Genomic DNA, 16,595 nt, shown 5'->3' with positions numbered 1-16,595 from the left:
CACATGGGATATTTACCACGATAGACCATAGTCTGGGCCATTAAAATAGCCTCAATATATTTCAAAGCTTGGAGATTATACAAAGTATGTTCTCTAACAAATACAAAATTAAACTAGAAACGAATAGCAAAAAAAAAAATCTGGAAAATATCCTGATGATTAGAAATTAAACACCATACTTCTGAATAAAAAATTGGCCAAAGAAGAAATCAAATGGAAATTAGAGAATAGTTTGAAATGAATGAAAATAAAAATACGTAATATCAAAATATACGGTATGCAGCGAGGCAGTATACTTAAAGGGAAATTTATAGCTTTAAGTGCTTATATCTAAGCTTTCACCATAAGAAACTAGGGAAAAAAGAAGAAAAAGTAAACCTAAGTACACAAAAGAAAGGTAATAAAGAGAAGAAATCAACCATATAGAAAACAGAAAAAATAGAAAAACTAAAGAGTACTCAAAGCTGTTTTTTGGAAAAGATTAATAAAATTGATGAAGAACGAAGACAAAGGACAAAACAACCAATACCAGGAACAGAGGCGAGACCATCACTACAGATATTACAAGGATAATAGAAAATATTTTGAACAGCTTTCTATCAATAAATTTGACAACGCACATGAAACAAATAAATGCTTGAAAGACACAAATTATCACAGTTCACTGAAGATGCAGCTGGCAATCTGAATAGTCCTATGTTGACATAAAAAATCTAATTAATAGTTTAAAACCTCCACATATAGAAAATTCAAAGCCCAAATGTTTTCACTGGTGAATTCTAGCAGACATTTAAGGAAAACATAATACTGATTCTACACAAACTCATAAAACAAATAGAAGAAGAGGAGGAATAATTTCCCAAATTATTTCTCAGAGCAGCACTACTCTGAAATAAAAACCAAGCAAAGATATTTGCCAGAAAAGAAAACCACAATTTCCCCCATGAACACAGCTTCAGAAATCTTCCACACAATATTAGCAAATCACATCTAGCAATATATGAAAGGGCTGACACAACATGGCCAAATAGAGTTTATCCCAGGAATGCAAGTTTGATTTAACGTTTAAAAATCAAACAATGTAATTTACCATATTGACAGATTTAAAAAAGCTAAACAACCTAATCATCTCTCAATAATGTAGAAAAAGCAACTGAGAAAATGCAACATTCATTATAACATTCAACATCTATTATAAAAACTCTGAGGAAACTGGAAATAGATAAGAACATCTTCAACCTGATTAAAGGCGTCTACCAAAAAAATGCACCACTAATATCACACTGAATAGTGAAGAGTGAATGCCTTCTTCATAAGATCGGGAAAAGGTGAGGTGTCCACTCTCATGACTTCTACACGGCATCATACTGGCAGTAATTGGATATAAAAAGAAGCAAAAAGCATCCAGTTAGGAAAGGAAGGAGAAAACTCTCCACAGGGGAGAAGAGTGATTATGTAGAAACTTCTAAGGAATCTACCAAAAAATACCCACAATTAATGTAATTTAGCAAGGTTGCGGAGCATAAGGTCAGGGTACCAAAGTCTGTTATATTTCTGTAAGCAATAAACAACTGGATGTTGAAATTAAGATATACATGTGTATTTTATTTATATATATATGTATAAAATATCAATAATAATAAATACTTAGGGATAACTTTAACAAAATACGGACAAGATCTGCGTGCTGTAAACTACAGAACATGGCCAAGAGAAATTAAACATTGTTTTTGGAGAAAACCCTCCTTTCAAGGAGCTTACATTCTAATGAAGGAGACAGGAAATAAATAAATGTAAAATATATTTTATTTTAGATAATTATTATTCTAGGGAAATAAGGAAAGAGAGTTATAAAAAATTAGAGGCCAGCCTGTTCAAGTTTGTAGATATAATGGCTATTCAAGGACATGGAAGTCCTCACACAAAAGGTGACTTATGAGGAAAAAGATGAAAGAAGTGAAAATCTAGAGTTTCAGGCAGAGAGAAGAGCAAACACAGCGTCCTTGAGACAGCAGTGCCTGGCTTGCTCTGAGAAGGTGTGGACACTGGTGAGATGGGAGAGAGAGCTGATGGGGACCCTGGCCAGGCAGGGCTACTGCTCAGCCAGAACTTTGACTTATACTGTGAGTGTGATGGGAGGCCATGTGGGTGGGCTTCAAGCAAGGTGCAGTATCATGATTTACATATTTAAAAGCTGGCCCTGGCCCCTGTGGCTAGCACAGACTGCAGTGGGGCAAAGACAGAACCTGGAGATGCAGCTGGAAGGTCACTGCAATAGCTCAAGAAAATAAGGCCCATGCCTTAGACTGGTGTGGTGGCAGCAGGGAAGGAAGGGTTCTGAGTGTCCTTTGGTGGTTAACCAGCAGTGCTCTCTGATCAACTGGATCTCAGGTGTGTAAGACAGAGAGAAAGAGAAAAGATGGCTAAGAGTTTAGCCAGAGCAGCTGAGTGAATGGGGTTGCTACATCTGAGATGAGCAAGGAGCTGCCAGGAGGGGAGGGGATAGGATGTGAGGGGCTTGGTTTTATGCACATTGACATGAGGTGCCCATTTGATATCCAAGTGGAGAGATGTCAGGGAGGCAGTTAGATAGACGAGTCTGAAGGTCGAGGTCAAGTCCAGACCAGGTTGGGAGATCTGGACAGAGACTTGACTGTCGGAATCCTCAGCAGGTACGTGGATTTTTAGCTACCAGGCTGGATGATATCACCTGGGAGGTGATTCCTTATGGAAGAGTAAAGAGGTCCAAATAATGAGTGTTGGATATTCCAGGATTCAGAGGTCAGAGGAACCAAGGGAACCTGCAAAGGGGCATGAAAACAAGCGGCAAGGGAAGTAAGAGAGAAACCAGGAGTACCCTGGCCGCCAAGTGAAGATGGGTTTTGGGGGGAGACAGTGGTCAGTAGCACCAAGTACAGTGAGAGCTGGGGAATTAACATGACATTTAGCGACTGAGCCTCTGGTAACCTTGAGAAGAGTGGTCTTGGTCAAGATGGGGTGAAAACATGATAGGAGCGAGCTTAAGAGAGAATGGGAGAAAACTCAGCGTAGGAAATACTTTCAAGGAGATATGGATAGACAGTTCTCTGAAGATAAAATCCACATTGCCTAAAACATCTCCAGTGGGGATCGAATGTAAGCAGTGAAATAAACTAAGCTATCAGTGAGGCACCACTTCACACCCATCAGAGGGTCAAAATGGAAGAAAATACAGTGACTTCTTGCTGCCAAGGAAGGGAAGAATGGGTGCATTCCTACGTCCGTAGTGAGAATGTTCATTTCAAGAACAATTTTGAAAAGGAATTTGGCAATATCTATTTAAAGTTTTAAAAAACTTATACATCATTAATTCTCCCCTTAGAAATCTACCCTGTAAAATAATTAAGTCATACACACACCAGTAAAGATATATGGATGAGGACCCTTATTGCAACATTGTGTGTAATAACAGCAGACTGGAAACACCTCACAGTTGACCCTCATCATTCACGGCTTCCATATTTGCAGATTCACCTTGTGCTAAAGTTTATTTGTGACCCCCAAGTTAATACTCAGGGTGCTTCTGCAGTCATTCTTGGACACGTGCATGGTGGCAGAATATTGAAGTCCATTGTCTTCAGGTGTCAAACCTCATACTATAAACAAGTGTTCTTTTTGTGGTCTATGTAGTGCCAAGTTTTTTCACATTTTTGTGCTTTTTATTGGTGATTATGCTGTTTAAAATGGCTCCCAAGAATAACGCTGAAGGCCTATCTTGTGTTCCTAAGTTCAAGAAGGCTGTGATGTTGTTTTTCTTACAGAGAAAAGACGTGTTAATGAGCTTCATTCAGGCACAGGCTACAGTGTTGTTAGCCATGAGTTCTGTGTTGATGAAAGCAATATATACTCAGTAAGATGTCTTCAAACAGAAACACACCTAAGACAAGGTTATGTACTGACTGGTTGACAAAAACACTGTGACCAGAGGCTCACAGGAACCTAACTCTGCATTCCCCTAGGAACAGGATTTGTGGAGACTTTCTAGAATGTAACTGCCATGAATAACAAGAACCTCTGTAGCTACCCTTTAGTAAGGACTGAGTGAATGAAGATATAGCCACACCACAGAATAGTATGCAAGCTTTAAAGAGCCTAATTCAGGCTAAACCTTAAGTTATTGTTACGTGGGAAAACTAAGGTGAGTGTTGTGTAAGGTGACGTCATTTTCAGCTGCGGCTATACATCTAATGCTTGCGTGTGGTCCTATGATCATTTGTAGAGTGATACACGCCAAGTTGACAATATACGGCTTTTTCTAGTGGGTATGAGGGTCTGTACAGCAGTGGGAGTGCATCAGAGAAGACGGGCAAGTTGAAGGGAAACACAGCATTTTCGATGATTTCATTTATGTAAAATTCCCTGTGTGCCCTGAAGAAATTTGAAAGAAAAAATGATAGCCCTCTATACACTGACTTGTGGGTCAGAATCCATGAAGGTGAAGAGGCACGTTGCCAAATCATGTGTGGAATGTGATTCTATTTTAGGAACAGATCTGCTTAATATAAGCTGCTAAGTATAAGAATGAGCAAAAGAAAGTGTGTTTAAAGATACAGAGAGATTGGGAGTCTTGTGTGAAAAGGTTATTTGTTTTTATGTTTATTTCTACTGATTTGTTTCAGCAGATACAATATGTTTTGTTGAAATTTGAAAAAACTACAAATAAAATGTAAAATAGCATTAATTAACAACACTATTCGGTTAACAAAAAATGGCTATAGCCATTTTTAATAGACTTCAGCGAGTTGGCTCCGTACTAATTTTATTAGCAAATTTTGAAAATGGCACTACAGGCACAGTTTCACTACAAGGTTTTGAGTTATGTTATACGTAATACTTTAAAATTCTTTGTTCTTTGTTTTTTCTTTTAGGAATCGTTAAGAGCTGTCAGATACGAAATATCTCCAGATAGAGAGTACGCTCTTTTTTCATATAACGTGGAACCAGTGAGTACTACTCTTTTCTATTTATAAAAAAAAATGTTTCTTTAGGCTAATACCTTATTAAGTATTTTTCCTTGAATCTCTATTCTTAGTGATCTTTGAATCCTGTAGTAGTTGGTGAGTCCTGGGTTAGTCTCTTTTTATGCCACACTGCCACCTAGGAGAGAGGAAAGGTATGAAAGTCTTTGTGGCAGAGAAAAAAAAATCCCTACTTTTAGGGCCTAGTTCATAGGATTTTCTTGGTGAGATGGTAAGAAGTTGTCTTTTTATAGATTTATTTTACCCTTTCGTGCAATTATTTTCCTTGCCATTTTTCTCAGTCACGCCATACATTCTATCCTAAGAACAAAAAGTGAATGCCAGGTTCTCCCTAAATTAAAATCAGCTGTTATTGATCTCCTAGCCATCACAGTATTCTAGAGAAGACTTGAACTATCACTTTCATTATATAAACCCCTGTTTTAAGCACTTTCTATGTGAGTCTCCCATAAAATTTCACCAGAATCTTGTATAAAATCTCACCCTGGTCTTTAGTGGCAGCCTAAAACTCAGACTTTTTTTGTTAACATACTAATATTTTAGAATTCATTTTGGCTCTTTAAATGAGCAAGAAGGTGAAGTGTATTTGTGTAAGTGAAACATGTTCAGCTTGTAAGAGATATTAGCAGCTTTCGAAATGTGCATCAGTGGAACTTGATTCTCTGGCAAATAAAATGTAGAATTCCACTGCCTTTCTAGCTCTCTTGAGACGGTTCTAATTAGAGTTTGGTGAAGCTTCTGTGAGACGTGATGGTACCTGCGTCATCATTCAGGGCTGAGTAGCTCCTTGGTGAGTTTGAGAGAATCTTCTTCCCCTGGCATGAGACAGCCCAGTTTGTTAAGTTACATGCCAACGAGGAAGCTGGGGTTTGCATAGAGATGCAACTCTAATTCTAGAAATTTTAGAATTTCTTCTAAAAGTTACTTGTTGACAACTGGATTATTTCTTGGAGATTTCAGTCTCAATTAAAATTTCAATTGGAGAGCTATTCCTCCAAAAGTAGATCTTTTTTAAATTCTCTATCTTAAATTTTCCATTTACTAGTTTTTTTAATGTCCGTTATGTAAAAGTTTTCTTTTTATCCATCTGAATCCTTTGGAACAACTGGTCAGCTTTATCTGTTTGATCAGGGAAGTCAGTTAACTTAATTACTAAAAACCAAGTTTTAGCCTTGGGACTCTGCACATCCTACACTCAGCCCTACATACCTCTAAGTGTGATGTCCATGGCTCAGAGTATTCCAGCTCCTTTCACCACCCATGGAAGCTAGCAAAAATGTAACCTCCCCCCGTGAATAAGAGAAAAATCCCAGTAGATATTTGAAGGACTTTCAGGAATGGGGTAATGCATTTGTTCTGGGTTGCTCCAGGGAGACAAAACCAACACCTGAGTGAGAAAAGCATAAAAAGATAGATTTCGGGTCATCTTACCAGAGAATCTTTTAATGATGAGAGGATCCCAACAGTGGGATGAGTTACCTTGTTTGGTAATGAGCTTCCTGCTCCTCAAGACTTGAAAACAAAGTTTTATATTTGTTCAGAATCTTTTAGAAGAGATTCTCCTATCTGCTCATTTGGAATACGTTGATCTAACCTAGGACCCTATGTTCTGTCCATCGTAGAATTCTCTACCATCCTTCTCCTTTCTCCCAATGCTCCTCTGGAAACTGTGCCCTGGGATCCCATTGCCACCGATAACCATTTAAGGAAAGAACATTTTGCTAAATCTGAGTCTTTACCATGCAGAACACTGGCTGTAAACAAGAACCTTGACTAACCCTTTCTCCCTGTGCACCGTCCCTTGGCCTTTGCGGTAGAACTGTGATCAGTTTGTTTTCTCAACTGAGGGAAAATGTAAAAAATTTGGAGTGGATTCAGCTATATTTTAAACTATAAAAATGATTAAAGTATTGAAAAGTGTGTGCTATGTAAAAAAATCTATAGAAATGGATACTTTTAATGTGAATCAAAGAAGTAACCCTTGGGCTTCCCTGGTGGTGCAGTGGTTGAGAGTCCGCCTGCCGATGCCGGGGACACGGGTTCGTGCCCCGGTCCGGGAGGATCGCACATGCCACGGAGCGGCTGGGCCCGTGAGCCATGGCCGCTGAGCTTGAGCGTCTGGAGCCTGTGCTCCACAGCGGGAGAGGCCACAACAGTGAGAGGCCCACGTACCACAAAAAAAAAAAAAAAAAAAAGAGTAGCCCCTTAATTGACCTCTGTGCTTCTCCTCGGGCCCCTCTCCAGCCGGTCTCCCCAGTGTGGCCAGATAACCTTAAGACATCCGTACATAGGATCACGTGGGTCTCTGTCCCCCTGGCTCTCACCGGAGACTGGTGGCCTGCTCCAATTCACGGAGGCCCCAGGCTGCACCCCACACACGCCTCTGCCTGCTCTTCGCAGCCATGTCGCCTCCTCTGTGGTTCCACCATGCCACGCCCCTCCTGACCTCAGGACCTTTGAACTCACTGTGCCCCCTCCCACCCTCTCTGGAGCCTTCTGACCACAGGAAAGGGACACTTCCCGGTGGGGGAAGAAGCTTGTTTGTCTGCAGGCAAAGTGGCGGCAGGATCATTGAGTTTCTTTTGATGCATCCTTTTATTTTTCCCAGTAATGTGTAAGTGCCATGACAGAGGAGTGGGGGGTCTGTAGAGCCAAAAAGGACGAGCTGGCGTCTCAGCCCGCTGGAAGAAGGCCTCGCCTTTAACAGCTGGGGGATTAGCAGGCTTGTGGGGTTTGTACCGATGAGGATGCCGTGAAGGCAGACCGCCAGGTACGTGCTTTTCTCCAGGAGCACTTACCTGCCCAATCCTCAGTCCCCTGGTGTCATCTGGGGTTGGAATTTATCAGGTGAGTGAAATTGGGAGTTAAGGGTGTTTTCAAAGGAGTGATTATCATGATGGACCATGGAAACTCACCTGCTCATGGAGAGAAGTAAAGCCAGGAGGGGCCGTAGGTGGAAAGCGGGGGGGGGGGGGTCTTTGGTCAGGTCAGAAACCTGGAGGGGAGGAAGGGTGAGCAAAGGCAGCAGAAGGATCAAGTGTGGTTATCAGAAAGTGCGTGTGAGATGCTGCAGGCCGTGCCTCGTGATGACAAGGTCAATGGAAGAAAGAAATACAGGTGAGGGGTCGGTGCTAACGGTATAGGACACACGTACTGGAAGTTGGGGGGTGTGACCTGGGAGAGGAGGGAGGATTTAGGGATGGGCGGGGGAAGGACATTTCTCCTACATCTTCCAGCCCTTGGTACATGGAAAGGTGGGGGTGAGATGAAAGAGATGCTCCATTGAAGAGAGGGCGCTGTGACCCGCCGAGAGCCTGGAGTCAGCGAAGGCACGGGGGCGGAAGGGACAGCATTCAGGAAGAGACCACTAGTCAAAGGGCGGGTGTCTCAGAGGACATGGTGGAGGGTTTGAGAAGCACAGGATGGTCCTGGCAGCGGATGCTGAGCATGTGTGAAGAGAAGGTACTGAGGAGGTGGCTGCTGCAGCGTCTGGGTGGCAGCGATGATGTTGTACTGGTCATTCCCAAAGACCGCCAGCTGGAGGAGGGTCTCTGAGCAGTCCCAATTAACCAGTGGAATTGTGTAATGAGTAATAAAAGAAACGAAGAAATGGAAATAAGAAGAGTGGGTTTTCGGAGGGGGGGAGGTAGGAAAGAGAGCACACTTAATTGCTTTTATTATGAATGGCCATCATTGTAATGTGGTGAGGGGAAAAAGAATGACTCAAATTCTTGGGAAAGATCTGTTCTTCATTCCAGTTTAGCAGTCCGTTATTGTGGGTGAGCTCGTTAACAACAATTATAGGCAGAGACTCAGACCCGAGCTGCTGGGCCTTCCAAACAACAATTAGGGCTCAGAGACTCTTACGGGGCTCATTCTCTCTCCTTGGTGTTTAGAGCATTTTTATGTTACTTAAAACTTGTAGGAATTAATCATTGTTGTAAGTTAGGACCAATTCCATTTGTGATTTTCAGCTCCAACTGCCGTCAAAGAAAATGATTTAACAGAATGCTATGAAGATTCCATTCAGAGTATTACCAATAGCACACACATCGCCATTTTAGTTCAGGGGTAAAATGAGACAACCCATTTCTAGAAGCAGGTTAGGACACGCTTTTGCTTTTTCTCTAGGCAGCTAAACTTATTATTTTTATAGTAACAGGTAGGCTTTCTTGAATGTCATTTTCAAGAGTTTGTTGGGTTCCCACTTCTTTCTTCGTGTTTCCCACAGTAAGTAAGCTGTGTAATTGGAAAAACCCCGTGATACACTCTGTGCCCGATACAGCAAGTGCCTTGGGAATTTGGAATTTTATTAAACAATAGGATTTAATTTTCTGTAGTCTTTTTCCATCTTACTGGGTTTCTTTACTCCTGAGTGTTATTGTAGCAAAAAGCCTGAAAGCAAGAGAGGAAGTCTTCAGTGTTGCTCTGTTGTGTGATAACGCACACGACTATCCAGACTTGGCGGGTTTTACTGAGGCACCTGCTCTGGTGGGACTTCCAGCCAAGCCAGTAACCACAGCTTTTGAATCTGTAGAAATTAATGAGCAGAAGCGGAGCGTTGCTTGAAGCATTCCTAGATTGGGTGCTACCCTGGGCCTTTCGGTGACTTGCCTCCACTGGATGGTGGCGCCAGCTTAACAGACGAAGTGTTGGTGTTTGCAGGATCTGTGTGTTATGTGTGTGCGCTCGTGTGTACATGCGTGTGAAGGGGTAGTAAATAATTTCCACTAAAGCTGAGAGAGGAGGGGGGGAGTGTACAGTGTTATTCTTCCAACAGCACCGCCATCTGTTGTATAATTAAGAAGTTATAAACTGGAAAGCTAGTCCTTTTAAGCGGAAGGAGAGTGAGCTAGTCTCACCAGTCCGTAATCCAGCTTCTACCTGACCTACGCACCACAGCTTTGAGAGGTTCTGAAATTTTTTTGGCTTCCAAGAAGCTACCAAAGATAATTAATCATCAAAAGAAGGAAATCCCTTTCTTTCCTTAACATTGGAATGAGGAAAGATGAAGTTCATGAGTAGAATTTAGTTGCTACTTAGCTCTGATTACATGATTCCTTGGATGAGAAAATAAGAATTAGTGAAATCATCCAATAGTTTGATCTATATAATGGCACAACAGTCATTTTTACTTAATTGCCCCTGTCCTGAATTAACCGATAGTTATGACAGCCTCCGGGGATTCTTAAAAAGCCAGGTAGGAGGATGCTGTTGGCAAACTTGCCCTGCAAGTTGATGTGACTTAAGTACCAGTCACAGCCGCTGCTGAGGGTCACCAGGCAGCCCAAGGGGATGAAGCATGTGGGTCCAGCATGAGAGGAAGCCCAGACGGGAGCAGACGGGAAGGGAGCAAACAGGTCCTGGGGCCAGTCCATCCACATGTATTTAAATGCACATTCCCTCTGAACCCCTGAGGGAAAAGAGGATCGTGAGTGAAAACCTAGGAAGGGTTAGGAAAGTAGGAGCATGAGAGCTGCTTCAAATCATAAGTATCCCCCTAAGCACAGCAGCGAGAGAAGAGAGAGGCAGACACAGTAAGGAGAGCAAGTTATCAACATGACCCTAGGGACACCCTGGGGAAAAGGAAGATAAACTCCCTGTATATCCTGGAACAAAATGCTTAGACGAGAGAACTCTTAACTGGGCAGGCACAGGAGAAGTACCAACGGAGCCTCTGGGGATTTGGGACCAGGGAAGTCAACGCAGGAAGGACTGGTGAGTAATCTCTGGTTCTGTCAAGAGTACCAGCCAGGGGAGGCTGGAGGAGGGTTGTGTTTTGGACTGAATGTTTGTATCCCCGACATATTCACATACCGAAGTCCTAACCCCAATGTGACTGTATTTAGAGATGGGCCTATAAGGATGTAATTAAGGTTAAATGAGGTCACAAGGGTGGCCCCTGATTTGATAGAATTGGTGCTCTCATAAGAAAAGGCACCAGAGAGTTTGCACACACACACACACCCAGGAAAGGCCCGTGAGGGCACAGCAAGACGGACGCCGCCTACAAGCTAGGAAGAGGGCCCTGACCAGAAATCGAATCTGCTGGCACCCTGACCTTCGAGCCTCCAAAACTGAGAAAATGAACTTCTGTTGTTTGATGCACCCAGTCTGTGGTATTTTGTCCCAGCAGCCCGACTTGGGTGCCATGAAATGGGTGCTGCTGTAGCCAATCCCTAACAGTATGGAGACAGCTTTGGAACTCAGTGATGCACAGAGGCTAGAGGAGTTCCGAGGTGCCTGCCAGGAGAAGCCTGGATTGCAGAGAAGGCACTGTTGGTAGAAGTGTGGACTGAAAGGCCGTTCTGATGAGGTCTCAGATGCTATTGGAAACAGGAAGAAAAGCAACTCCTGTTGTAAAGTGGCAAATGATTTTGGCTGCACTGTGTTCCAGTCTTCTGCGGAAGATAGAGCTTGTGAGCCATGAAACTGGAAACTCAGCTGAGGAGGTTTCTAAGCAGGATGTTGGCAGTGCAGCCTGCATCCTCCTGGTGCTCTTGGTAAAACATGAAAGGAGCAAGATGAGCTGAAGAGGGAATGGTTGAGAAAAAAGCAACCAGAACTGAAAGATTTGGAAAGTTCTCAACCTGTCCACATTATGAAAAGTGAGAAGGCTTGTTCTGAAGCGCGTGCTCCATAGGTCTTGAAGAGCCACTGATAAAGAGGTTGGCGTGGGTGTGAGCCACGAATGTCATCAGCCACTCAGCAGCGGGCAGGAACAGAGACGGGGTTAAAGCAGCAGAAACACTGCTCTCTAGGACTAAGGGCACAGAAAAAACGGGGCAGAATGAGAGGGAATGCCAGACCTCTCAGATGCTACAGGAAGGGAGCGCAGAGCTATCTGGCTGCAGACGTGCTCCAACCTTCGAGAAAAGGGATGAGAGACCCTGAGGCAATTCAGAGATCTTCAGGGCTGGGGTCACCTCTCCAGTTTGGGGGGCCAGGATGCCCCGCCTAGGGTCTCAGGGGCAGTGCCCCCCTGCTGAGAGCCGTGAGGGTGCCGCTGCCACCCCACCAGGCCCAGGAGGAGGAGCAGAGACCCGAGAAGGATTATTCTCGGAACTTAAGATAGAAAGGAACTTGCCTTGCTAGGTTCTGGGCGTTCGTGGAGCCGGTGACCCCTTTCTTCTTTCTGATTTCTCTCATTTGGAATGGGAATGTCTAGCCTATGTCTGTCCTACTGTTGTATTTTGAAAACATATAACCTGTCTGGTTTCACAAGTTCACAGCTGGAGAGGAATTCTGCCTCAGCGTGAATCATACTTGGAGTCTCACCCACACCTGATTTAGATGATGTTTACGTGAGACTTTGGACCGAGACGTACAGCTGAGGTGGGGATGAGTTAAGACTTTCCGGGCTGTTTGGATGGGATGAATGCACGTGAGAAGAATATGAATTTTGGGGGACTGGGGGTGGAAAGCTTTGGAAGCTGTACTCCCTCAAAATCCATATGTTGGAGTCCTAATCCAATGTGACTCTACTGGAGATGGGCCCATAAGGAAGTTCTACTAACTTGAGAAACTTAGTATCTGGCAGTGGGGCTCCTCCCTGGGAAAGTAGTTAAGACTCCGCTCTTACAATGCAGAGGGCGTGGGTTCAATCCCTGGTCGGGGCACTAAGATCCCACATGCTGCAGGGTACGGACAAAAGGTAAAAAAGAATAATAATAATTAAATAAATAAAACAAACAAACAAAAAAACCTTAATGGATCAGAACCTGCACTTTAAGGAGATCTGGACGAGACTTGCGTGTGCGTTGGAGTTTGAGACGCGCTTTTCTATACAACAGTGACTCCCAATCACGTTCTGGTCCAGGTCTCTCACTGGTCTCCAGGTCGCATATTCTGCTGTCCCCTGGGGGCCCCTAGAGACCTCAGACCCCTCATGTGCAAAGTGAACTCATCAACTACACCCCAAATTGGCCTCGCTTTCTGTGTCCCGCATGTTAGTGCGTTGGGATAAGCACCACCAGCCCCTAGTCCCAGGGCCCTGGGCATAGGCCTTGCGCCTGTGTGCTCCCCCTCCACCACCTGGCATCGTCACTGCGCCCTTGCCTTTGAATATGCCCACTTGCATCTGCCCCCATTGCTGCTGCCCCAGGAAGCCCACCTTCATTTGTTGCCTAAGAACTACGTTCACCTCCCAAAGGGCCTCTTTGCCTTAGGCCTCCCTCCCCAGCGCCCACAGATTTAACATGTTCTCCAGCCTGCCTTCAGGGTGACCTCCAATGCACCAGTCAGATTATCCCAGTCCCTAGTTTCCATCCCTTGGTTTCCCCTCGCATCTTCCTGCCCGCATCCTCGGTATCGCTTTCAGGAAGGGGTCCTTTTGGCTTTGACACGTCTCCATCTGTGACGTCCAGACCTGTTTCAGCCCCTGTGTGACCAGACCTCCCTCTGGCCTTCGCCTTCACCCCTGCAGTTCTCTCTGCCAGGAACACTGCCACCCCCACCTCCGTCACCCCAGAGCTCCTGCAAATCCCTCCTGTAGAAAGAGTGTGCAACAGGGCACTAGTGCCCCCTGTGCAGACCACAGGGTCCACAGCACTTTACTTGAAGATCCTCAAAGGTGGCCTTGCACGCTGGCCGTCCCATAACGGATCCCCCACTGGTCTTCAGTTCGCAAATGGAAGACCCCAGCCCCACCTCCACGTGGTGGCTCGTGACCACTCAAGCCTCCTGGGCTGTGAGCACAGGGGAGGATGGACTGCATTGCCCAGGAAGCCCATCGTGGCAGCGAACAATGTCAGCTCCCACGATTCCAATCCCCTGACACAAATGCACTTTTGTTAAGCTGCACGTGTACGAGAGGTCTTTTGCTGAAATATCTTTTAAAGCCTCTTGTACTGAGGAGGCTTTTAATGTCATAAATATTTAAGAACACTTTGTGGCTGATCTCTGTAATTATTCAGCTCAGAATGCACACAGAACTGCTGCCTTTGGTGGACTCTGGTTACGATGCTTCTCGACCCACCTGAAGTATCTCCCTAGATTTCAGTTTATATGTAACATGACGAAAAGTTGAAGTTTTTCTTTCTCATTGTTTAATGTTTATAGCTGTTTTGGGGCGGTGTACAGTTCTATGAGTTTCAAAACCTGTGTAGACTTGTGTAACCATCACCGCAAATCAGGATCCTAAACGGCTCCATCCCCTGGAAAACCCCCTCATGCTGCCCCTTTGCCTTCAGGCCCTCCTCCACCCCGGCCCCTGGCAACTAGCGACCTGTTTTCTGTCCCTATGGTTTGACCTTTTCTAGAATGTCATATAAGTGGCAACAAACAGCATGTAACCTTTCCAGAGTACCTTTAAAGAGGAGAGTACCTTTTGATGTCCAAATATGGAGAAAAATCTAAGGCTTCTTTGGAATATTATTACCTGCGCTGTTTTTGCTGGAAGAACTTATTGGCTGTTTTGGTGAAGCACGTGACAGACACCAAGTTGAGCCGTAGAAGATGTGGTGACCGTGTCCTTAACTTCGATGTTGAAAATCCAACAGGGCTTTAGTGGCTGTACCCTCTGCACGGTGTGGGGTCTCTGCCTGCGGAGTGTCCGATGAGAGTGCGAAGAGGAACCCACGGGCGGCCAAGACCAGGCTGAGCAGAGAGAGTCACGACCACGTCTCTGAGCGGTGACTCCGGGGCGTTCTGCGGGGAGCTGATGGGGCCACGGGGGCTGGAGCAGCGGTCCGACTTTGGTGGTCAAGTGAAGAAACGAGAAGGGGAGAGGCATTCCAGATGGAAGAACCCCACGAGCACATGCTCAGGGTGGGATGTGCCTGGTGATCATGGGCAGTAAGATTTATCCTCACCGTGCACCTGGAGCAGCCAGCACGTGAGGGCGAGTCTGTGGAGCTGACGTTGGCAGGAAGGCGGGTTGCGGCCAGACCGACGTGTTTGGGTTGATCCTTTGTGCTGCCATCTTGGAGAGAGAACCATGTGGCCGCTGAGTGGGAGGACAGGGAAGTGACGGGGACTCAGCCACCGTGTGGCCTAACAGACCAAGGGAGATGTTGGCGGGAGGACCCCTGAGAAACCTCGGCTCTCTTGAAGGAGAGACGGAATCCCTCTCGACCGTCCCCGCCTTCAGGGAAGCTGAGATATCAGGCCTGAGGGTAAGCCAGGACCAAAGCCCATGGGACGATGTCAGAGCAGATGCAGAGCCCAGGCCCTGGATGGCTCCGACCATTGTCCTCTGGACTCCTTAAGCCAGAGAAGTTAACTCCTGGTTGTCTGAGCCACTGCCCGCAGGGATTTTCTTACTTGCAGGTAAATGAACCCCCATTGGCCGCACGTGCTCTTTCCTGCTTCTGGATCTGCTTCTCGACCTTGTCCAGCTGGGACCTCTTCCATTCAGAAATTTAACTTCTTTATGGACGCTTCCGCAGATGCCCCGGCATTGCATGGAACTCGGTAAACTGTTAAACACACCTGTCTCCCTGTCCCTGAGCTGCGAGGCCCCCCGGACATGAAAAGTGGCCTGGTTCCCTTTGCACCTGGCAGACAATGAATGATCAGCAAGTATTAGTTGAATAAATGGACGGATGAATGAACCAGTGCTACAGGCTCAAGAAAGGGAAAGATGGGGAACGAACGGTCCTATGAGTCCTTGCTAAATCGTGGCCTGCATTCCACCACAAAAGGCAGCGTGATGGTTGAGGGTTTGACTCTGACAACCAGGGTGGTAATTCTTGTTGTGTTTATCATCGGGGCATCACAACTGACCCTGCAGGGTAAGGGAGCCCACGTCCCATCCTGACGTCACTTCTGCCGCGTCCAGATGGCCTCTCCCTGTAAGTCACAGGCCATCGGCTTACAGCGTCCTGTCTGGCTAGGGTATTGTGTGGCCGCGTCATACCTGAATCGAACTGGATTGCATGACTGGCCCCATGGACTTGGACCCCTGTTCCTCTCCCTCCATTTCCACTGCTGCTGCCCGTCCGGATTCTCGTTACCGCCTGCCGAGGCCAGTGTGCTACATCTCCCTCCCGACCCCCACCCCCCATGCACCTCCACGGGGACCTGGCTCTAATCACTGCCCTCCTCCGTGCAGAAGAGCATACCTGTGCCTACAGCCCAGCCGGGAGGTGATGCGCAGCCATGGGGAGGGGGCTGGTTTTTATGTCTGTGTCCCCAGAGTCCCATCCCCTCGGCCAAAACAGCGTCATGGAGTCATGGAGCTGATGTGGACCTTTCCAAGGCGGTCCCACCAGCTCCCCACCTCACAGAAGAGGAACGTGCCATCTGCAGGCCTGGAGCTGCCTGGCCCCACGTGCCGGGCGGGGGTCAGCGTGGTGAAGTCGGGCGGGGACCCATCTTCCTGCCCCGGGCCATCTTTTCCGTCCATCACTGTCTCTCCCACTTCACTGCTTTGTGTGCCCCGTCTCAGCAGCTGACAGAGGTGGCCGCTTGCACATACACAGGTCCATCTGCTTCAATACCCCGTGCTGGGAACTGGCCAGAGGCCTGAAGCAGAATCCAAGGAAGCAGGATTGCAGGTGCACAGCTGCCGGCCCGGGCAGCTCTCGCTGGCGTGATGTGTGTGCACTAGGGACAAGGCTTCGGTCAGTAATTTTC

General features: G+C 46.0%; 1 protein-coding gene across 1 annotated transcript in view; it reads left to right on the top strand.

Annotated features, from left to right (window-relative positions):
• The window catches only part of DPP6 (dipeptidyl peptidase like 6), a 766,975-nt gene that overhangs the window by 473,037 nt on the left and 277,343 nt on the right, over positions 1 to 16,595 (top strand). Inside the window, exon 5 of the mRNA XM_022576791.2 lies at positions 4,908 to 4,982. Coding sequence (XP_022432499.2) covers positions 4,908 to 4,982 — 75 coding nt within the window. The remainder of the gene's footprint in view (positions 1 to 4,907; positions 4,983 to 16,595) is intronic.

Source organism: Delphinapterus leucas, chromosome 9, assembly GCF_059928025.1.
Source record: "Delphinapterus leucas isolate spDelLeu-1000000601 "Yukka" chromosome 9, BTC_Dleu_Yukka2, whole genome shotgun sequence".
Taxonomy (NCBI): Eukaryota; Metazoa; Chordata; class Mammalia; order Artiodactyla; family Monodontidae; genus Delphinapterus; species Delphinapterus leucas.
Note: the sequence above shows the minus strand (reverse complement) of the source record. Positions and strands in the feature narration are given on the sequence as shown.